The sequence below is a fragment of the Archocentrus centrarchus genome, chromosome 2 (genome assembly GCF_007364275.1).
Source record: "Archocentrus centrarchus isolate MPI-CPG fArcCen1 chromosome 2, fArcCen1, whole genome shotgun sequence".
Taxonomy (NCBI): Eukaryota; Metazoa; Chordata; class Actinopteri; order Cichliformes; family Cichlidae; genus Archocentrus; species Archocentrus centrarchus.
Window position 1 is genome coordinate 5,773,328 of NC_044347.1, and position 23,062 is coordinate 5,796,389.

Sequence of the window (23,062 nt, forward strand, 5' to 3'; positions counted from 1 at the left end):
GAGAGCCTCTCTCTACACATCTTCCGAACTGGAAATTAGAATTATGGATCTGATCAGCTGGTCTCTCAATGCTATTGATCAAATTTTCTTCGTGAGGAGAAATGGGGAAAGAGAACCCACTTGTCCGAGTGGCACACACCTGGCTGGTTACATTATGGATTCTTGGGGAGGCTGGAAGATTACGTGCCTGGCTGCACTGTTGATTGAGGGCGTGGAAGACGTATACATATTTGGCCTATTGATAACAGGATTTCTTCTGATTAAACTTGAGGGATACCTGATTTATCATGAAATTAGGACAGTCTGAGCAGCTGTTGGGGCCTTGGTAAGGCTGCCTGGCCAGTACGAAGGTATGTGCAGAGTAGTGCACGCTCAGAGTCAGTATCTGCTGGAGCTGCACCACAAGTTGGATGAGAGTCTTGAGGCTTGCAGGCCAGCGGTGGCTCGTCCACAGTCGGCATGGTTTAAATCTTGGAGAAGTGTCTGTTTCTGCGCAGCAAGGAAGGAACCAGGGAAATTCAGATGATTGGATTTTTCACCACTGAGAGTTTCCAGTAAGACTGTAAGGCTGCTGGCAAATTAATCAGTGGCAGCCTGTACCAAAACAATTGTAGTATCTGAAATTTGGCTCCCTTGGATAGCCGGGAATCTGATTTTTCTCCTGGATGTTATGTTAACAGATGCTCTACGCCCCAGCACGATCCCATCTTCTGATCAGTGTGAACTGGTATTCCTAGACCGAGGCTGCTGGTGAACATTCCTCCTCTTATCAGGAACTGTTAGCTGAGGGGGGAGCTGACCACTCCACAGTAACCAGAGCCCACTCGCCTCCACTGGCTCCATTCCATTCCATCCTCACCCCTCCCCACCCTAGCGCTTTCTCATGCAGTGTATGTGCTCACACTACACTATGCAGAGGTTTTTCCAACCTCATATTATGACCTGTTACGGGGCAAAGTATGAGATGCTTTTTGGCCCCATTGTGTTCACTATTGTTTCCATCTTTTTTAAATGGTAGCACCTCTGATGGCTGCAAGGCTGCAGACACTTATCTCCCCTGTTTTTTTGATTTGTTTGTCTTTTCTGGGATGGGTGTTCTGGAATGTCATTTCGCTGTATGTTTGACATATAATGACAATACAGACTCACCAGGTTACATCGGAGTCCATCCCACCTCGTATCAGCAGTCCAGCTGGTAGTGGTGGTGTAATGTGGGGGATATTTCTTCAGGATACTCTGGGCTCTTTAGTAGTGAGTGAGCATTGTTTAAACACCACAGCCTACCTGAGCATTACTGCTGACTATGTGCACCCATCTCAAATCATCTGTTTTTTTTTTAACATGATAGTGAGTTTACTGCACTTTAATGACCTCCACAGTCACCAGATCTCAGTCCAATAGAGCACCTTTGGGATGTGGTGGAACATCATTCACCAACACGTAAGTAGTAAGTGCCCATATTTCCCATTTGGTCGGATATTGAACTGGTTTATCTAAGATGCCCAGCTTGAAAGTGTACCAAGATTTTGGGTGCTGTCAGAATGAAATTTTGTAGGAGGTATCTCTCTTTTACAATTTGTAGCTTTGAAATATCAATACTTATAGCATTGGCTACTGACATGGCTATAACTTTCTGTTCAGTAAGCATCAACTTTATCGACAAACACGCACTGTAATACACGAGTGACTGCAGAAACACAGCAGAAAAATCCAGAGAGCTTAAAGTCAAGTTAGATCAATTTATTTATAAACCTCTATATCACAAAATAAAAATCTGTGCAGCAAACAAAATCCTCCATCCATCCATAGACTCTTGATTTGGAGGAAGAATAGCAACCATTAATAAGCAAAAAGGAAACATGGATGTAAACTTGACTGGTTGGTGGGGTCATCAAACCACAAGGTGATATTTCTGGTCTGCTGAGTATCATGTTGGTTCATTCAGGACATCATAACATTTCTCTTGATACCCTGCAGATCATTAGGTTTTAAATTAGGGCAGCAAATGTAGTAAATGTGAGAACAGATGTTTGTTGTTTGCATGAGAAAACTCATTTCAGTCTAAAATTTGAGTAGTCTTCTAATGTTTTATTTATTTACAGTGCCAGTCGAAGGTTCACCCATGTTCAAACTTTTGACTGGTACTGTATTTATTTTTAATTTATTGACATTTTTACTTTACAAAATTATATTTCTGGAAATGAAGAAAAATGTTAATATACCAAAAATTTCTCCACCCTGCTGAGGTGGAAACTGCACAGCTATAATGAGATTTTCAGACACTGCTGCTCTCACTGTAAACAAAAAATGTTTCTTCACTTTTTTCATTTGCATTTTTATAAATATAAATATTCCCCTAAATCAATCTTAAAGTGCTTTAAGAACACCAAAGGCAAAGTGAGTACTTTTATACTTTTGTGCCCACTGTTTTAAATTCTAATGTAGCTTAAAAAGTTTCAAAAAACCTTGATTTCATTGTTCACTTAAAAGATGAAATATTATGATGAGTCAGCGGCGGGGATGAAAAGTCCATGGAGGTCTATGTGGACGGTGGTGGGGATGGAGGCTCGGGCGAGCTCCTCAAACGTTTTGGCATTGAGGACGAGCATGAACGGGGAAATGCTGGGATCTGAAGAAATAACGGATGACAGGATAACTCCTGGAAGAAGACACATACAACCATCAGGACGAGAGAAGAAATGTTGCTTTATTGTTGTGCTTTCTAAATGTGTGAGTCTGCGTGGTTGGGCACAAAGCTCTCACCATCATCTTCCTCCACAGCTCCGGGAGATGCGACAAACACCGGCTCTGAAGGGTAGCAGTTTTCCTGCTCCCATTCAAAGTGTTTCCTTGTGACGATGTCAAACTTGGCGATCTGTTGGATAATTGTGTTAAAACATCTCATCAGCCTTTTGACAGATAGTCCTAATTTTGGTTCAGACATTCATGGCCCTCACAGGACGGCATGTTCAGCATCAGACAATGCAAACAATACCTGATGTCATTATCTGTATGTGTATCTAAGTGAAATGCCAACTTAATGATTTAGTTTGATTAGTCTAAGATTAAGATTGTTCACACTAAAATATCTCTTTGGAAGAGGTTCTTTCAGTGGTAGCATACAGCCTAGAATGAAGCTGCAGTAGTTGTTTCTAGCACTTGAAGTTTTCCTGTTAATGAACAGAAGTTGTGTTACTCAATTCTTTTCTCTTAGAAAGCTTTTGCAAAGCCCCCCTTCTGATATTAGAATGGAAGCCTGGACCATGAAAATTGCTTTAAATTGGATACATTTAAATCAGAGAGGCCTTGCTTTAATTGATCTGAATGCTTATTAAAATGCTTTGCTTGTCTTGTCCTACTTTTATATGGGTCACTTAAGGCTGGAACAAGAAGCCAGTTGATGCATCGCCTCTGGCTTTGCATTGTAATCAGGTTGACCTCAAGGATGCGATTCTCCCCAAAAGTTAATTCCAAACCACGAGTTTCAACATGTCAAACACAGGACTTTGGGGTTCGGGTCTTAAACTAGTTGTTTCATTTTTGCCACGATCCTTCATTTTGAGATGCTGTTTGGTGACATCGAAGCAGCTTAAATACTTGTTTTAAAGTGAAGAAATGAGCTTCCTCCAAAGGGTGAATGAGCTTAGTCACCCTTTGGAGGAAGGCCACCTAGGAGGGGCTCAGAGTAAAGCTGCTCCCACTCCACATTAAAACAAAAAGTTGAGGTGGTGCTGATGAGATTATATTGCTCAGCTGGCATGGGAAAGCCTTGGAATCCCCCCAGAGGTGGAGAAGGTGGCTGGTAGAGGGAGATCTGCACATCTCTGCTTAGACTGCTGCCCCCATGGCCTGGAGCCCAATAAGCAGTAGAAGATGGATGTTAGGAGGGGAAAAAAATCCATCCATCCATCCATCCATTCGCTTCCGCTTATCCTGGTCAGGGTCGCGGGGGGGCTGGAGCCTATCCCAGCTGTCATAGGGCGAGAGGCAGGGTACACCCTGAACAGGTCGCCAGCCCGTCACAGGGCCAACACAGAAAGACGAACAACCTTTCACACTCACATTCACACCTATGGGCAATTTAGAATAGCCAATTAACCTAACCCCAGTAAGTGCATGTCTTTGGAATGTGGGAGGAAACCGGAGTACCCGGAGGAAACCCACGCAAGCACGGGGAGAACATGCAAACTCCACACAGAGAGAGGGAGAGGCCTGGGCCAAGGTGGAATCGAACCCAGGCCTTCCAGATGGTATTCTATCTGTGAGGCAACAGCGCTAACCACTGCGCCACCGTGCTGCCGGGGGGGAAAAAAATGTTGGGATCAAATGTTAACCACGTTAGAAGCATTTCCTCAATTTTCGTCATTATCGGGGGTCACCTATGTATGATTGCTTGCCCCAGAAGCATTGACTCAACCACGGCTTTGCTAAAACGTTTGCAGATTTTTATCACAAGATGTCGCCTATGTAAATAATGACCTTTAAAACTCTGTGAGGGGTCTCATTTTCAGTCATCACTGAAGATGAGAAGTATAAGTCATTGTTTTGGAGAAAATGAATGACTTTTCTTTGAATATTTACATGCATTCAAAGCCAAAAATTTTCTCAGAGCTTAGGGTTAGGAGTTATTCTTTAATCTTCCTCAGGGGATTGAACTTCTTAAGAGGGTGGACTATATTTTTTGCATTTTGTGGCATCTTTCTATTTCACGGGTCACATAGGGAGATTTTTTTGGTTCAACTGGTGCCAACTAGTGGCCTCAATTTGACATTGTATTGCAATAACTGACCCATTATGTGACCACTTTCTGTCTCTACCTTCTAGCTTGACTGAGAGTCCAAATTACAATGCAGTCCATCCAGTCCAACTTACTCAAAGCCAAAGGATTCAGCTCGCTGGTAACACTAGATCTGAGAATTCCCAAGGTTTTTGGGAATGTGTTTTTTCCTGAATTTGATGGTAATTCTTTTGCTGTCAGATATTCCACCACAGTTAATTCTTGGATATTGATAATGTTGCTTCACCTTGTTGGGGTGAGGAGACCACTCTAGCCTGGAGCCATAGAAGTATCTGTACTTTTTAGCGTTGAATTTGTAGTTGATCCCGGGCAGCTCCATACCTTGAGGAGGAATCAGCCTTGTTAGGTGGATCAGACGGTGTCTACTGTAAGTCAAACAGACTTCATGGATGACTAACCTTCAAACAGAGTGTCAGGCTGACAGTAGATTGATCCGTCCTCCTGCAAAACTGCCTGTGCTGTTGTGTCACTCAGAGTCACCAGGTTACATCCTCTGGGAGACTCCTGAAGAATAGACCATTTATTATTTGTTGATGAAGTGGAATCTAAGTGCAAGTGTATTTTTATTACATATTCTAACTATACCTTGTGGACATTGAGCGGAATAACAAATCTCTGGCAGGATGGTGGGGAGAAACTCTTATGGGTCTGGATGAAGTGGCTGGTGTCCTTTTTCAAGTTCTCGAGGTAGAACATGTTGTACAGGTTGCTGTCCTTGTAGCTGATCAGGTCAAACACCACATGGCCATCATCCTCATAGGCATTGATGTGGTGGAAAACCACCAGGGCATCAGTATAAAAACGGGTAGAGATTGCCTTTCCTGTCTTTATATTGATGATATGAAACAATGTCTGGAAAAGAAAAAAAGGTAACAGTAGTATGAACAACCTCAAATGCCTGTTGTTACCAGAAATGTACTAATCCATTGTTTTAGTTTTGTTGGGAAACTTGAAACTAGCAATAAACAGTAGTTTATTATAATTAATTCAGAGGCTAGTGTTACATAATCAGGTAATTCAGCAAATAGAAGGCCTCGAACTCAGTATGTTTGGTGACTTCACTATTCTGTGTTATTTACATATGGTATAAATTTGCATAAATTCTCTAGTTTAACTGCTCTGTGCCTCTAAGCTCATATTTTTGGTTTACTGGCATGTTTTATGTCTAGAATGCAAACTTAAAGCCTTAATATAAGTTAAACTGGTGAGTTACAACAACAGTACAGTTGTTAAGTGTGTGTGTGTGTGTGTGGGGGGGGGGGGGGGGGGGGGGGGGGGGGGGGGGGGTCCTCTCTGAACTCCACCTGCTAATCACCATCCTTGGGGGCTTTATCAACCCAACGTGTAGTTACATTTCTTAAGAGGTGCATGTCAGGTTACATTCATAGGTTACTGCGTAGGGTTCAGAGTAGACCTCCAGTTATGCCAGTAGGCCCCACAAAGATCTGATGCAGAAGTCTAAATCAGGCCTAAGGGGGCTGACTCCCTATTGAGGAAGTCTCAAATGGCCAGAGGACTGCAGTTTTTGGTATTTCATCATTGGCTTAATTTTTCAGCAGGGGTTTCTGTTGGGTTAGAAATAGGCAACATGTCTTAACAAAGTGATGGGATGTGTGGTACTCACCTTAGATCAAAAATGTAAAAGGCCAAGAATAGAGCCAGAAACCAGAAACCCAAGAAAGCCAGAAACCCAAGAAAGCCTTTTAATTTGAGCCTGGTTTTGAACAAATAACACCTATTCATTATAGTTTATTCCTAATGGTTAACAGTGGGTAAAATTGTGAGGACTTACGATATCATCCTCATCAAATTTGAGGCAGCTTCCCCAGTTGATCCCTCTGAAGTAGGCAGTGGCAAGTTTAAGGATGTCCAGTTTGAAGGGCTGCTCCACAAACACAATGTAGTTCTCAGTCATGCCAAAGCTGTGGAAGTAGCTTGGGCACAGAGAGGAGCGAAAAGGGATCGAACAGATCTGCTGTACTTTCCTCAGTGCCGGCTTTTTAGGATTTTTATCTGAAATAGACAATGCAGTGTTGGAAGCTTCACTTTAATTGCCTTCCACTCAGTGAAAATACAGAGCGTCACAGTCAGCTACACTTTGTATATGATAGAGTAACAGCTGATATCAAGTCTCTTCCTGAAGAGGTCTGATTGCAGCGTAATAATCAATTAAACTTTAGTTGTAGTTGATGCAGACGTGACTTATGGAGCACACAATGACAAATCAGTAATTTTATTGCTGTGTGTAATCTTACTGTACCCTGGAAAGGATATCTGATATCAAATGCATTTTAGTAACCTCCAAACAAGTTATCTCGAGGAAGCAGAATAAAAATGTAATAATAAAAAAGAAAAAACAAAAATTTATTTTTCATTCTTTCAGTCTTTGAAGGTTTGACAGAACAGATTACTGCAGACACCGTACCCGAGGTATCAGCCGGGACTTTGAAGATCATGTATTTTGGCCGGCCAAAGCCTATGATAGCAGAGCCCATATTGTAGGTGTTGCCCTCCTCATCGTAGTGTGGATGAGCCGTTGCTAAGTTCAAGGCAATGTGATTCCTGTAGTTTATCTGAAATCAGCACAGTTCAGTGCATACAAGTTCAGTCTTTGACAAGGACGCTCCTTTTCATTATGTTCATCTGTGGTGCTGAATCTCCATGGTCTGAGGTGTACAGGAAGTAGGTGCAGACTAACTTACCCTGCCGATAGTTTCCAGAGTATCAGGGTCGATCTGATTTATGTAATTGATCTCAGAGGAGGCATAGTAGTCCTGACCGTAACGAATGATGTTGATCAAGTTGTTGTCGGTGAAGTCAGGGATGATGTTCTGGAGGTGCGTGAATGTCCTGGTGGAAGATTTGTCCATACATTAGAAACAATTTTGTATTTCTATACATTTTTTTTTTAATAAAAAGCTTCTTTGTAGTTCCACTCACCACAGCTTCTTCAGCTAATGTTTGCACAAGTGAACCACTTATTAATGCAGAGAGTGCTGTTCTGTACACCTTTATATAGCTTCATCTTCTGTATGGAATTACAAAGACCTGCAATATATTTATCTTCTGGTAGAATAGGTGGACCAAAAATTCGCTACACCTTTAAGTGTTTTGGGGGACTTGGATTAGTCTGCTCTAGATTCACTTAAAATGTTCTGTACATTACCTACTTGTTGAAAACTGACCTGATCAAACCCCAAATGGACTGAAACTCAGCTTGACCAAGGCCAGAAAGACCTCTAAGAGCCTTGTAAGTTATAATGCAGATCTTTATGTATTCTGGGTAAACTAACACCAAACTATGATGTACATCCATGATAGACTGAAGGAGAAACTGGATAGATAGACTACACCTGTTCTGTGGTCTTTATAGATATATAGATCTCAGGGGATTGTATAGTCTGGAGCAGATCTTTAATGACTATTGATCAGGTGATGAAACATATCTTCAGTGGACTGTAAGATCACGTTCTGGAGGGACTGTACCTGGAGAAGATGTTCTTGCAGGGATCGGGGTAGATCACAGTTCCAAACTCTGAGACGACAATCTTGTTGGCCTTGACGTTTCTCTTGTAGGTCTCGCTCTTCAGAAACTTACTTCTGTAAGTCACCTCTCCTGAAATGGCAACATCTGAACCTTGAACGTATTCAGCAATAGCATGGACAATTTGAATACTATGAATTACAGTTAACTGATACTGAATGTTTATCAATGTCTGACCATTGCTGAAGGTGAAGCTGTGGATGAGCGACAAGCCGTCAAACCAGTGGTTGTACTCAGAGTTCCCTATGGAGAACAGGCCAGGCCCATTCCTCAGCAGGGTGCCCTGCAGCCAGGAAGGGACAGATCCTGCTGGTCAAAGGTTATACAACAGTCAGAGGCTGTTACTTGATTCTTGACCTTGAATAAAGAGGCTGTGTGAAACAATCTAACTGCAAAGTCCATTTAGGCGTTGTTGTGGAGCATTTGATCTTCCTACATATTTAGAGTTTGGATTTATTGTGAAGCAATCAAAAGGTCCCAAACTGCTACTTTGAACCTTCAATAGATTAAGAAAGATCTGCCATCATGAAGAGCTCAATAAAAACAAATCATGTATCTGCTCATGATTTCAGTGATAACTGAAACAAAGTCAGGGTGTGGCTCATTCAGAAATGAATTTCACAAAATTAAGGTTTTAAGTGTCCTTTAAATGTTTCTATAAATCCATATTTTAAAGATGCTGCAGTCACAGCTCTTATATTTAAACGAGATAAGCAGTTCTGGTTAATAATGTCGATGTAAAAGAAAATTTTACATTTAATAGGTAATTTTAGAGTTAATAGTTAATAATAGTTAACTGGTAGTAATGATAGTTAATAATTAATAAAAATAAATGATCGTCAGCCATAACGACATATATAAAGTAACTGTCTATGTGGTATTTGAAAGATATTAAGAGCTAATAAGTTATATATGTGAGAGATTAAAAAAATTAAACATTGATAAATGAAACAGTAATAATACAATATGAATTCATTCCTGTGTGAGTGCATGTGCCCCCATATAGAAATGAAATGGAAAGAAAGTGTGCCATTTCCCATGATTTTGTTTTATATACAGGGTTTTTATGACTTCACTGAATCATTCAAGGGAACCTGGTTTTGAACAAATATTCATTCAAGGGACCAGAAGGGGCTGGAATCTATCCCAGCTTCCACAGAGCAAGAAGCAAGGCACCTCCTGGACAGGTCACCTCTCTGCTGCAGGACTATAATAAGTTAGGATAACAATAATGCATGAAAATAATCTGTTGCCAGTGTTGCAGAGTTAAATGTACGATCAGTGCAATGTTTTTGCTCTGCATGTGCACATTAAACTTGGTGCCACATTCACTTGGTTCAATAATCAGAATAAGAATAATGTCCTGGTGATGTTAGTAGACAACATATTTATGCCTGTGCTAACTTTTGAGCTTCCTGGCTGAATTTATGAATATCTCTTTAAACCAACAGACTCAGCATTTTGCAAAGTCTTTAAGGGTCAGACTCACCTTTCACTTCAGCTTTCACTGGCTCTGGAGTTTCACATCCATTTCTTGTAATAACTGCCTGCATGTTTTTGTTCCTGAGCTAGAAGCCTCTAGCACTGCTCCGGTTGAGTCCCAGCAGAGTGAACACACAGACTGACAGCAGCAGACTATTTGATACTCCCCTGGTCTGCAGGAAATGATTATGTAACTGAGCTGGCATGGACTTTACTCAGCTTTTCATAATAAAAGTCTGCCTGCTGGGTTACATCAAGCAACTTTCACATGTTAATAACTGGGTTTGTGTGGTCCACAGGTACACTAACCTCACCAAATTAGAAAATACTTTACTAAATAAAAACAAAAACAACATATAACTATAGTTTTCATCTTTATTTTGTTTCTTTAAGATTTGTCACTGTTTTAAACAAAATTGCCAATTTAAATAAGTTTTCTGATGTCTTTTAAGGTTTTGTACTCCTGCTGTAAATCTAAATTGTTTTATTACCCATTTTTGATTTTTTTTTAAGATGGATGGATTCTTAAGCCCAAATCTGAGTGATAATCTGTGAGCCAGTGATAAGAAAGAGGGTGGTTTCATTATCTAAATGCAAGCTGTAAAGCTCAGTGCCGTTAACCTATTTCATTAAATCCATATCTGGTTTTACAGACTGATGCATACTGACCTTTTATGTTTCTGAAGGCAGCAAAGTCCTGAAACAAAAGTCCTGCAGTCGTATTATTGATGTTTCAAATAATTTTCTCTGCCATTTAACACTGTTTTTATCCAACCAACCGAAAGCCTGCAAAACTTTTTTTGGTTTGTAAAATCACCGACACAGTTGTTTGATACTTTCAGATTAAATCTGAATCATTGCAGTGCTAATCATCACCATCAGATCATAACACAGTTTGGCTTTGTACACTATAAAAAGTCCCACACATGCTTTTATTTTTACTACAGTTTTAATCTGTACCTTTTTTTTTTGAACAAACAGAAATAACAAAGCTGCAGGAAAACCGATTTACCTTCAGTTTAGTTCAGTTTCTGGTTTTGATCAACAGCTACAGTTGTTCTGTTGTTCTGCATTGATTTTATGACTCAGTGAGTGTAAAGAGCCTTGTAATGATGCAATGTGTGTGTTTGAACTTAAGACTTTATCTGCACCTGTGTGTAACGCATGCAATCTTAAATGGTTAAATCAGTTTATAGCTGTACAAGTGTTCTTATCGGGATGTTATTCTAGGTCACAGTGCTGGCACGCACTCGACCATTACTCAACCCTAGACTAATACAGAATAATTTAACAGCCATTAGAAGTTTTGATTCAGCATTTAGTTGTTATGTAATGAATGACACAAGATTTACTCCAGTACTCTGCTCAGTTTCTTTACTTACATTTTTTTCTCCATTACATCTGTTTAAATAGCTATTTTTCAAAATAAACTATTCATTTAAAATACGAGCAGCGCCTCATCTTCTGATATTTACCTTCAGTAATCTTTTGCATACGAGGCTTAAATTCAGCTGTGAAATTCTGGGCCAATACCAACATTTGAATCATCTATTTGAAACTGACAGAGTCCATCTGTTAGCTGAACCTCAGATTCAGGAGGAGCAGGTTTTCATTCTGGTTCTGAAACACCAGATCAACTCTTTATTTTTAAGATATTTGAGGGTGTGTGGGAGCTTGTCCAAGCAGTCTGTATGTGTTTTATGGTGGAGAAGGCATTGGGTCGCATCCCTCTACAACCACATAGAAAGTTTTGTCTGCATTGCTGGCAATAAGTCAGACTTGTTCCTGGTGGGTGTTGGATAGTCAAGTTATGAAGGTCAGATCTTCACGATCTTCATGTTCTCATCTCTGCTTCTTTTTTGGATAATGTGGTTTTGTTGGCTTCACTGAAGAACCTCCAGCTCGCACTGCATGGTTTGCAGCCGAGTGTGAAGTAGTTGTGCTGAGAATCAGCACCTCCAACTCTGAGGCCATGGTTCTCAGCCAGAAAAGAGGAGTGGAGTGGAGTGCCACCTCCAGGTTGGGAATGAGTTGCTGCCCCAAGAGCAGGAGTGTAGATATCTCAGGGTCTTCTTCCTGAATGAGAGTTGAGTGGGATATTAACAGATGGATTAGTGCTGGAGTGGTTGGTTGTGATGAAGAGAGAACTGAGCGTGAAAGTGAAGCTGCTGATTTACTGGTCAGTGTGCCTTCCTACCCTCAGCTATGGCCAGGAGCCGTGGGTACTGACTGAAAGAATGAGATCGCAGATACAACAGACCAAAAAGAGCTTTCTCTGTGGGGTGTCTGGACTCTCCCTTACAGACAGGATGAGTAGCTGTCATTTGGGAGGGAGTCAGACTACAACTGCTGTTCCTCAGCATCAAAAGGAGTGAAGTAATTCAGGTGTCTGAGCAGCACGACTCTTAGGTGAGGTGTTTTGGGCACGTCCAACTGAGGGGAGACCACAGGGAAGACCCAAGACTCAAGACTCTATATCGCTCACTTTGTTTGGAAACCAGCTGTCCAGGGAGAGGGGGGAAATGGATGGATGTACGGATGTTTTATGCAGATACCAACACTTTTTTGTTGTTAGGTATTCTTTCTCTGTCCCAGGACAATAAGGAATTATATATATAAACTCAAGTGAAATTGTATGCATTATTTACAATTATAACTTCTCATTGTTGTTTTACATTGACTAAAAATGGTTATAATATATAAATGTAGTGATTAATCAGTGTATTATAAAAAATGTCCACAAAGAGAAGCCACACATTTGGATGAAAAATGAAGTTTATTACAAACACAGAGAGCTGTTAGCAGTCAGTTAGCAGCTGTTAGTTCTGTACAAATAACACTGTTTGATTGGTTAGTTGAGTTTGCCAGTCGGCAACAAGGCTGGGTCTCAAACAGCACCCTATGCCCTTTGTAGTGTACTATTTTCCATTCTAAACCTTAGTACACTACCTTTCACCTCAAACCGTTCATAGTGCACTGATTTCAAAGCTGTGTGCTATTTTCCACCGTATAAACACCTTTATAGTGCACAGTTATCCATCTTTCACCTTTAAAACTGGTCCACACTGTAGTTCAAGCTTTACTTTGTAGCACCTTCATCGTGCAATACATTTAACCTAAAAACTCTTCATAATGCACAGTTTTTCCACCTTTCAGAGTTCCCTTTGTAATGCTCTGCAATCACATTGAAACCCTTCTGGTGCACTCCGAGTTCCAAAGTTGTGACTTTGCTATTGTTTTAAACATTTTGAACACTATAAACTTTTTAATTTTTTTATTTTTTGCATTGACAGTCATCACACTGACACAAAATCCTTCGCCAGCCCTGAAAAGGGAGCAAAGTGGCGTCTGTTTTTAAGGGTCATTCACCTGACGAATGTCATATTAATGTTAAGTGGCTTGAAGGTCTTTAAGGAGTCCTTATTAACTTATTTTTCAGACGATCAATTTGTACTTGCATGTTTATGTGAACAAGTGGATGTTGGTATTTATAATGACTCCCACATGACATTAACACTGCCTCTAGAAATTCTGCTTTTTACTACAAAGTTGTACATTTGTGTAATTTGTATCCAGTTTCCCAAAAACAGTTGCTGCTGCTTAGCTGCAAATTAACAAGTATTTTAAAGAAACCAGTTTCATTCTAATTATAAAGGAATAAGAGTACCTGATCATCACATTCAACATTTTAATGCTAAAAAATCGGAACTTCTGTAGGGATATGAAAAATAGTTGATATACCGACATCTGTAAAATCAGAGTTTACTAAAAGGATGATTGGCCACACTGAATGCGCTTATTCTACGGCTTCTCTTGTGAAAATCAGTATAATATCTAAGTGGCTGAAGTTTTATAACACAGAGGATCGTCATTGTATCAGTTTAAACACTAACGAACAGAATTTACACTGCTGAACGTCAGCTCAGAGACTCCGAGGATTATCGGTTTATCAACTATTTTTCACTTAGCCAGTATATAACAGGCAGCAATGAACACGTTCCCTCATAATTACAACCAAACTGTTCAACAAATGTGATAAAATATCATGTAATTTACAGCTGAATATATATGATTTAAAAATAATATTTAAGAAATTTTTACTTGAAATTACCCAGTAAAGTAAATGTTGCCAAACTGCTTAATATTTAACCCCAAATACCATCTCCAACCAGAATGTTTTGGACAATCTGGTGTCCACCATCCACCTACCAAAAATATTTCAAGCAGACTGGATCAAAGCTCTGCTGCCAAACATTGTTGGAAAAACCAGTAGTGTAGTGTACAAAGCCAGGTGTGCAGTAGCTGGGATAAGACTTTTCATGAGTGTCATAGTCAAGTGCCATAGGTGCGTGTTGCCCTTTAAGAAAAAGTTATCTTTCTTTCAAGTCTTTCTTAATACTGTCCTCACAATCACAATCCATATGCACATTAAGAGAGGCTTTGGTGGCATACGTTCCTGTGAAACCTGCTCAGGAACCAGCCATGCTTCCTGGTTTCTGTTGAAGCATTCCACACAGGGTCTCGAAACCTGCAAATGTTGGGTTCATGCATTGTTTACAAATGCAGATAAGTTTTAAAAGGCTAAATTATGGACGGTTGGTAGTTTTGAGATTTGTATTCATGTGAATGCAAAAGATTTCTTGCAAGTCTTAAAAATGCTCCAGAAAGGATGGATTGACTATAAGCTATATGCGTATCCTATACGCTAATGATGTAATTCTATTTATTACCAAATTACACAAATCAGTTCAAACATGGTCCAGAGAAATTCTATCCTGTACAGCTACTATAAAGAGGGAAATTAGACCAAAACTCACATGGGAGTCTATGGGAATTGACTCACTTTTGGAGCCTCAAGTGGACATTAGAGGAACTGCAGGTTTTGGTACTTCCATTGTATTTCTACAAACAGAAACCAGAAAGCTGTTGCCAACAGGTTGTACATATTAAGATCAATTTATAGACGCTGAATTGAACAGACTTTAAAGAATTCAAACTTTTCACAAACAAACACCTTAAAACCTTCATAAATTGCTTTAGAGCCCACTGTCCTCCACCCTAACCACTCTTTAGTGCACCTGACAGGCTGCGCAGCTCCTTAAGGACCGGGGTGTTGTCTGAGAATGGCACCAGAGAAACAGAGAGAGACAGAGAGGTAGAGAGAGAGAGACGGGTAGAGAGAGACAGGTAGAGAGCGTGCTGAAAGGTTACAGTTTTAGTAGAAACAGACAGTCACAGTAGGTTGGGCTGCTGAGAGACAGACTGGTTCAGTGTCCACGGTTTGTGGAGTAGCAGTTGGACGTCAGATTTATATACAGGAACGAGAAATGCATAATCAGAATATCAAACTAACCAAAGCTGAGGCTGCCATGTTGGCTGGAGAAAGATGGAGGAGGGGAGGGGAAGAAGATGGGCGGCGGCAGCTCTGGTTCGCTAAAAAAAACCAAAACAAACAACCAACCAAAAAAAAAAACCCAAAATGGTGTCACCGCAAACACAACGATTTGTCATGGCAACGCTACACCGGGACACCACCTAGCTGTCCCTGGAAAAAACACACATACACACACACACAGGACGGCATCACTAACACACACACACACACACACACACACACACACACACACACACACACGCACACACACACACACACAGACACACACACACGCTCTCCCTCTCTCTCATGCACACGCACACAGATATTAATATGACAAACAGTTTCTCTCATTTTTTCTCCCTATTGAGGTGAAAAACAGATTCTATTATTCTTAATTATCTTCATAGTAATCTTCATCTGCATCTTCATCATAGCAGGGGTGTGTGTATGGAGTGTGTCCTCAGTCTCTTTATACACACTATTAACAGGACGAAATGTAGAGAGCTCAGTTCTGATTGGCTGATGAGTCTTTTTGCCTCTTCTCGTCCAGGAGGCTTTTTTTTTTTTTTTAACCTGTCTCTTCTTCCTGGAGTCTCCATCTGTTGATAAGGACGGATGATAGTGATGATTGTAATGATGGTCATGTGACCTCCCTCCTACTGACCCACGGGGAAGTCAGAGTGGATTACTGGTTGCTTGGGACCCTGACGGCAGCGTCTGATTGGACGAGGTGGAGAAGTGTGTTCTTGCAGAATGTTGAAGCACCAGGAAAGAGGGAGGAGACTAACAGTACCTGCTGCTGGGAGAGTGTGTGTGTGTGTGTGTGTGTGTGTGTGTGTGTGTGTGTGTGTGTGTGTGTGTGTGGTCTTTAATACTGAACAGTAATCAGGGCTTGAAACATGTCAGGAAACCTTCGAAGCTTGAATGATGGCAACGCCTACCTCTCCAGTTCCCAACCTAAGGTTCAGGTACCCTCTGAGGGGTCGCAGTACTGTTACATAAAGAGACAATAATGAAAAAAAAAAGTTTAGGTCGAGATTATTATGTGAATGAGAAAGGAGCAAGCTGAGGTGGTTCAGGCATTGGATCAGGATGCCTCTTGAAGCATGCCTAATTGAGCACCAGAATCACTACATCTGATCTGTCTTGGGAAATCCTCAGGATGCTCACAGGAGCTGAGATTCTTCCATAGGCTGGATTCTTTTGACACCTCTGAGTCAGAAACTGATGAGATGGCTACTACTGTGGTTTGTTGGCAGCCAAATCAAAGTGATTCAGCTTTGTTTTGGAAGAAAGAGATGGGAGAAAAGTAAGCAAAATTGTCAAACTCTGGTAAGTCAATTTTGCTTAGGAAGGAAGTCGTTTACCCACTGGTATCTAGTAGAGAAAATCTGGGTGTTGCAAAATGGTCCAAAGACTGTATTCACATGAGCAATATGAGGCAAATCTTTGCTTCCCGTTTGGACTGAGCCCACCACAAGGACTCACCTACACAAGAGCCTGAGATTCTACATCACTCAGTAGCAATTCAAACTTTTCTTTTTCTGTCCGCTTCCATGGGCTCAGACCCGGAAGTGTATATTCTATCTATGTTCCTACCCTCCGTCTATAGCCAACGGTGGTTAGTGACCAAGGACTAAGGTCGAGGATACAAGAGGAAGATTAGCCCAAAGCGTCTGGACATCATATGATCCTTTTTATATATTTTTGTACGGATAGGCAGACATTGCCATCACAATGATTACATTTCACGCATCACAAATATTTCCCAGTATGGTTCTGACCCAGTTCATGTTCAGTATTTGGAGTGCTGCCATTGTGTTTGTGTATCTACTAATAGTAAACCAGACTCTGACCCTGCTGTCAGTGTTTGTTCATGTGTATGTGTCAGTGTGTGTTGAGTACGCTGCGTGGCACCCAGCCCTCGGCGGCTGGCGAGTCGCTGTTTGCCGGTCGATAGACCAGACTCTGGCCCTGCTGGTTGGATGCAAGAATCTGGACCTTCTCTCCCCGAAACACAGAAATCTCATCTTCCCGCACTGCCACAAAGTCCTGTAGCACCAGAACCAGCTCCTTAAGGGTCAAAGGTCACATGGTCTGATGTAAGAAACCTTTTCAAGAACTTATAGTGTAACGTAAGGAAAGAGAGAGGAGGGTTTCAAACCTGATCTTCCTGCTCACTGTCAGGAGGGGGCTGCGGGGCGTGACCATTGGGAGTAGGTGGGGCAGATGGCGGCCTCCCTGATGACAATGGGCGTGTCACAGAGATAACGCCCTCCTTTCTCTGATACTCAATAGGAGACTGGAGAGCTGTGGACATAGATTGGCTGTACATTGGAACTGCAGGCGTCAGTGAGCTGTAAGGTGTTGAAGATGGTTGAGGGAGATTTGGGAATGTTTGATGGTGGTTCACAAAGATGATACTTCAAATTGATTCAAGGAGATTGTAACGAAAAGTATCTGGGGAAATTTAAGGGAACTTAGAAAGGACTCAAAGATGTTTCAAGCATCTTAAAAAAATCTGAGCGAATGTTTTAGGAAATGTTCTGACGAAGCTGAGTATAGAGATTCAAGGAACAATGATTAAGTTACATTGCTGTCAAAGGCATTTGATTCAGATTAAGAGGTTGAATTTAAAATTAAGGGTATTCTGAGAGATTCAAGGGGGTTTATGTTAATGTAAGTCCAAGGTTACTGACCTTAAAGACTTCAAGAGTGTTTTTGAAAGATTTGATTGAGATATGTGAATGTTTGGTTTAGAGATTATGTAAATTTACAGATTTATAGAGATTTTAAAGTGGAGGTATTTAAAGATGTGTAGGATAAAATAAAGAGCATTTGGAGAATTTAAGGAAGATGATCAAATATGTTTCATTGAGATTTGATAACAATTCAGTTGGATAAGAAATACCAAAATCAGTGATGACACAATGGCATTTGGGAATTTTCCAAGGACATTTCAGGTGATATAAAAGATATGTCAGAGATTTAAGGGATGTTTTTGTGGAGGTACTTACCTGACAGGAAGTTGTTCTGGGCATCCAGCAGGGCAGCAATGGTTTCTACCCAGGTCATTTTGATACTGGCAGACGATGCCTGCAGCGTGAAGCGCTCGGCCGATCCACGAGACCACAACACAAACTTACAGGGATCACCATCCACGCTGTCCTGCATTGCCAGGTAACTCACCTGATCACAGACAAACACAACAATAACACAATTACTTCTAATTCAGACCTTAATTCAGCGTCCTTTCTAACCATCGTTGACCAGTCTGACCTTAATGCTGTTCTTGAACTGGTACCCTGGATTGTTGGAGCCTTTGCGCAGAAGTTCGCTGAAAATGATGATCTGCTCAAACAGAAAAACTCTGCGTTCTTTACTGCGAGACAGAACTCCTCCATCTTGCTCCCAAACACAGAAGGTCTCCTGCTGCAGTAGCTTCCCCTGAGACGTTAGCTTCCCCTGGACAACACGAGGATAGACGAGTGAGGACAAAAAAGTCAGGTGGATGGGAATCAGGTACCCTCAAAATTTGGAGTAAACTTTACATTTCCAGGAAATCAACAAAAGCAAGTTGTATTGTGTGATGAAGTTGATTGGTTGATGGAGATAAACAACAGCTACACAATGTTTTTATTTTTATAAAATTAAAATGTGCCTGAAACAGGTGACTGTACATGTTATCTGAAAAGCTGTTGTTCTAAAGCTTGGTTAATTGTTTTGTGGTCAGCATAACTTTTTAAGATAGCTCATAGCAACATTATTATGAAATGTGTGCTGTTAATAATTTAATGTGGTGTTCCTCAGAGTTCTGTTCTTGTTCCTTTATATTTCCATTGTGGTTCAGTTCATTTGTTTGTCCATCAGTGGCAGTGGACCAAATTGGAAACACATTTGAAATATTATCACATTTACTGTAGAGCTTTTAGTGTTGATGAGCCTGAAATAAATTAGGCTACTGTGTTAGCCTAGGGACATGAAACTGCTAACAAAATAAATCAGACAGGTAGGTGGACTGGCAGGCGTACCTCATATCCCTGCAGGCGTCCCAGGTTCATCATGTCATTGCAGCGTTTTGGAACCAATGACATCAGCTCCACGGCTTTCTGTACACAAACCACATACACAGTTACTAAATATTACAAAAGTCTGTGCTGGTCTTCAGGGCGATGATTCACCATCCCGTGTAAATCATTTATAATGATCGTCACTATGCCAGGAGCAGCAGCTCTTTGCTGTCTCCTTCTGCTCTTCGGTTATAAGACAAAAACAGCTGTCTCCAGCTGCTGCTGAAAACCAAACCGACAAAATACATCATATATTTGTTGTCAGTTTGATGTTTTTACAATTCTTAACGAAGCTAAAATCATTTTAATCACATTATCAGGAAAAAATACAGTATAATTGATCATTTTAAAAGACATAAGAATGAGAATGAACCATTGAAAATATAATAAATTCAGCAAATATAATCTGGTTTTCTAAGAAACCGAGATCTAAGTATACAAGGTATGTACATAAGGTGGATCCCCTTTACAGTTTCAGAACAGTTTACGGCACATCTTATTGGTTTGAAACAGCCCCAAAAAATTATGATTTAGAAAACAAACTATTCTTTTACATTTTTTATTCATGAGGTTTGCAGCTTCCTACTTTTAACAGCCATGATCACATAAACTCTTTTATATAACTAAAAAACTATTCAATAACAGAAAATGTGAATAAAATCTGTGGTTTATTTGTTTGATATTTCTTAAACCTTATAAGATGATTAACAGACTCACCTCAATCTCCTCACAGTCCAATCCTGCTTTGGACGTATACTTGAGGAAATCCTGATGAATAAACAGAAAAATAAAATTCAGGTTATTGACAGTGAGTGAAAGTCATAGTGTTTAATTTTAACATCAGAAAATATCTTAAAAGATACAGTGATTAGATATCCTGATGACGTTATCACTCTAATTCCTCCCAAAAAGCTGTAACCAAGAGTCAGAAATTTGGTTAAAATAGCATTACTGGTGAGAACTCATGGATAGTAACTGTTAAAGAAAATATTAAAACAACTGACAGATTCCTTCCTGTGGTGGACTTGAATCAAGTCCTATATCATTATGAGTTAATTCAAGTCCCTAGGAAAGTTCAGACACAAGAACAACAAATCCTTAGTTGGGTCCTGAATCAAGTCTCTCTTTGAAGTTAAATACCCTTTTTAAAATAAATAAATAAATAAAAGATAATTCATGAACAGCTTGTGTGATAAGACCTGATGGAAGATGAACATGTTCTGATTCAAATCTGGAGCAAAGTCCAAACTCAATCCCAGCATCTCAGGTCAAATTCCAAGTAAAATTTATTTTGGTTTTGAATTTTATTACATATTTGTCAGGGAAAATGTGCAAAAAGATAAATAAGACAAAAGCTCTCTTGTGCCACATTTAGCTACTGGCTAATTTCCTTCTGTGGTCTCCTGGCAGATGTATTTTTAAGGATTTAAAATACTAAAGTTTAGGAGATACTAGACTGAGTCCAGAGACACCAGTAATTACCTTTATAACATTTAGATTCCATTTAACAGGGGCTCATTTTAAAAGTTCACACAGACCTTGAGCAGCAGCTGGTATTTGGTGATTCTTTGGATCGGTTTGATCAGATAATCACTGATGGACATCCTGCAGCTGATCTCATGCTGGATCTCCTGCAGAGAGACAGTCAGACAGAGACAGAAGGATTGGTTTAGCTTCAGTTTTTGGCTGATTTTTTAAATGCACCAAGCTCCATTCAAGGATCTGCATTTTAATGAATCCTGCTCCTTTTTTCTTTTCTATTTAATTTTTACTTTTAAGCTAGTAATGATAAAAAAAAAATCAGAAGCATAACTGATGAAAAAATAAGTAAAAAAAGAAAAAAGAATCAGCACAAAAAACATCAGTTAAACCTGAGAATATAATGAAAAAATGAGCCATAGAACACAGAAATAAAAAGAAACCCTGTGCTGCATTACCTCAAAGTAGGTCTCATACTCGATGACAATGAACTCTGATCTCGGCTTGTTCTGACAGTAAACCACATACATGTGCAGACGACGCTCCTGTAACAAACAAGCAAAAGGAAAATAAATAGTTACATTAGGTCTCTTTGACATACACTGAGTTAAGTCCTGAGCCAGAAACAAAAAGTCCTGAGAGCTCTGATAAATCAAATCCTATGTCCAGAAAAAAAAATGAGTCAAGTCCCAACTCAAGGGCAAGTCATGAATCAAGAATTGAGTTAAGCTCCTAAATCAACTTCATAAAGGCATCAGTACTTAAATAAGTCCAGGCTTGAGTCCTGCATTCGGTTCAAAGTCAAAAATAAAAATTTCTGAGTTCTGTCTTTAATCAAGTCCTAAGCCAAGACAAACAAGTCTCGAGTCAAGTCTTAACACAAGTAAAAGCTGAGTCCTGAGTCGAGAATTGAAAGTTCTAAGTCAAGACATAAAAAGTACTGAGTCGAGTCCTTGTTGGAGTGCTGAGTCCTGTCCTAACTCAAGACAAGCAAGTCAAGTCCCAACCAAAGTCCAGTTCTAAATCTATGTCAAGTCAAGACTTTAAAAGTACTGGATTGAGTCTTGAATAAAGTCACAAGTCTAGACAAACAAAAATGTTGTGAAATGCTGAAGCGCCAGTTTCCTGCCCTTACTAGCCCCAAACAGCTGGTTAAGACATAGCGTATCACCGCTGAGTCGGCTGATCAAAGGAATTTTGATCAGCTGGCTTTTTACCGTAACTCCACGATCGTTTGTCCTATTGAAAAAATTCAAACAGTTTCGGAAAGCTCTGAACTTGCAATTCACAGCCATATAGGGATATTATGGTATTTGTTGCCAGAAGTCCGCAAATGGTGGCCCCGTTTACGGAGAAAATACAGTACGTTGTGCCACGGCCGATGCATTCGGAGTTAAACGGTTAAACAAGGCATAAATTGAGCCCCGAATCAAGGTCTAAATCAAGTCCAAAGTCAAGACAAATGAGTCCTGGGTTGGGTCCTGAGTTGAGACCTCAATCAGATCAAGGTCATACCCTATCTGCTTTGTTCTCAACAAGTCATTGTGTTTGTAGAACTCACGTGTCTGATGAAGAGGTCAGCAAGCAGATCATGATTCTGAATACAACGTTCCAACTCCACTAGGAAGAAACTGAAATGGGAAAACACACAGTGAGCATAATGGTTTGCCTGTGTGTGTATGTACTGAAGTGTGTTTATTTATGTGTGTATTTGTGGCACGGACTCGCGGTGCCAGTCGTAGATCTGCTGGATATTGCCGAAGACGATTTTGTCTTTTCCTCTCATGTCCTCTGGAATCCCTCTGACCTCCAGGCGAGACATGAAACCCTGAGATATGTCAGCAGAGAACATGTTGAAGGTTTAGTTTAACATTGATGGAGGCTCGTTGGTGGAGCTTCACCAGGTCCATTCTTTCAGTGTGTTTTATACATGTTTTCAATTTGGTTGTCTCACCTCAACAATCACTCCTAGGTCTTTCACATAGTCCTTCTCTGATTGGACCATCTCATTAACAACAAACCTGAGCAACAAAACACAGAGCAACAAAAGTGATGTTTTCCTTAAATATTCAGTAGACACTTGGATTTTGTAATTAGTTTTGTGTGTCTTACATGCGTCCTCTTAGTGCCTTGTTTCTCTGTTCGGTGTCCGATTCATTTGATCCTTGATCTGAGTCCAGAGCCTGAAGAGACAGAAAAAGTTTAAATTAAAAGACTTCTGTGTAACCTCGGAAAACTGTAATCTTTTATTAATGGCAAGAGAGCAGCAAATAGGAGACATCTGAGCACAGAGAGACAAAACACAAACACAA

General features: G+C 40.3%; 2 protein-coding genes across 3 annotated transcripts in view; both read right to left on the reverse strand.

The window, feature by feature from the left end:
- Window positions 1–1,768: 1,768 nt before the first annotated feature.
- Window positions 1,769–9,964, reverse strand: bco1l (beta-carotene oxygenase 1, like). Of its 2 annotated transcripts, none has more exons than XM_030752969.1 (11): window positions 9,832–9,964; window positions 8,520–8,648; window positions 8,285–8,414; window positions 7,501–7,648; window positions 7,224–7,371; window positions 6,591–6,811; window positions 5,384–5,650; window positions 5,197–5,302; window positions 5,025–5,119; window positions 2,764–2,875; window positions 1,769–2,659 (listed from the first exon to the last, which is right to left on the reverse strand). In XM_030752969.1, the coding sequence occupies exons 1-11, from the start codon at window positions 9,893–9,895 to the stop codon at window positions 2,499–2,501; spliced, it is 1,581 nt and encodes a 526-aa protein (XP_030608829.1). In that variant the 5' UTR covers window positions 9,896–9,964; the 3' UTR covers window positions 1,769–2,498. The 2 variants fall into 2 exon arrangements, with proteins under 2 accessions (XP_030608829.1, XP_030608821.1); XM_030752961.1 differs by having other exon boundaries at window positions 8,520–8,651; window positions 9,832–9,945.
- Window positions 9,965–12,581: 2,617 nt separating this feature from the next.
- LOC115796119 (kalirin-like) overlaps window positions 12,582–23,062 on the reverse strand; it is a 61,420-nt gene continuing 50,939 nt past the window's right edge. The window contains exons 46-57 of the mRNA XM_030752377.1: window positions 22,863–22,933; window positions 22,705–22,771; window positions 22,475–22,578; window positions 22,312–22,381; window positions 21,209–21,295; window positions 20,810–20,902; window positions 19,989–20,039; window positions 19,233–19,310; window positions 18,481–18,666; window positions 18,219–18,390; window positions 17,366–17,511; window positions 12,582–17,274 (exon numbers count right to left, since the gene is read on the reverse strand). Of these exons, the coding sequence (XP_030608237.1) occupies window positions 17,089–17,274; window positions 17,366–17,511; window positions 18,219–18,390; window positions 18,481–18,666; window positions 19,233–19,310; window positions 19,989–20,039; window positions 20,810–20,902; window positions 21,209–21,295; window positions 22,312–22,381; window positions 22,475–22,578; window positions 22,705–22,771; window positions 22,863–22,933 (1,311 nt within the window). The 3' untranslated portion in view covers window positions 12,582–17,088. The remainder of the gene's footprint in view (window positions 17,275–17,365; window positions 17,512–18,218; window positions 18,391–18,480; window positions 18,667–19,232; window positions 19,311–19,988; window positions 20,040–20,809; window positions 20,903–21,208; window positions 21,296–22,311; window positions 22,382–22,474; window positions 22,579–22,704; window positions 22,772–22,862; window positions 22,934–23,062) is intronic.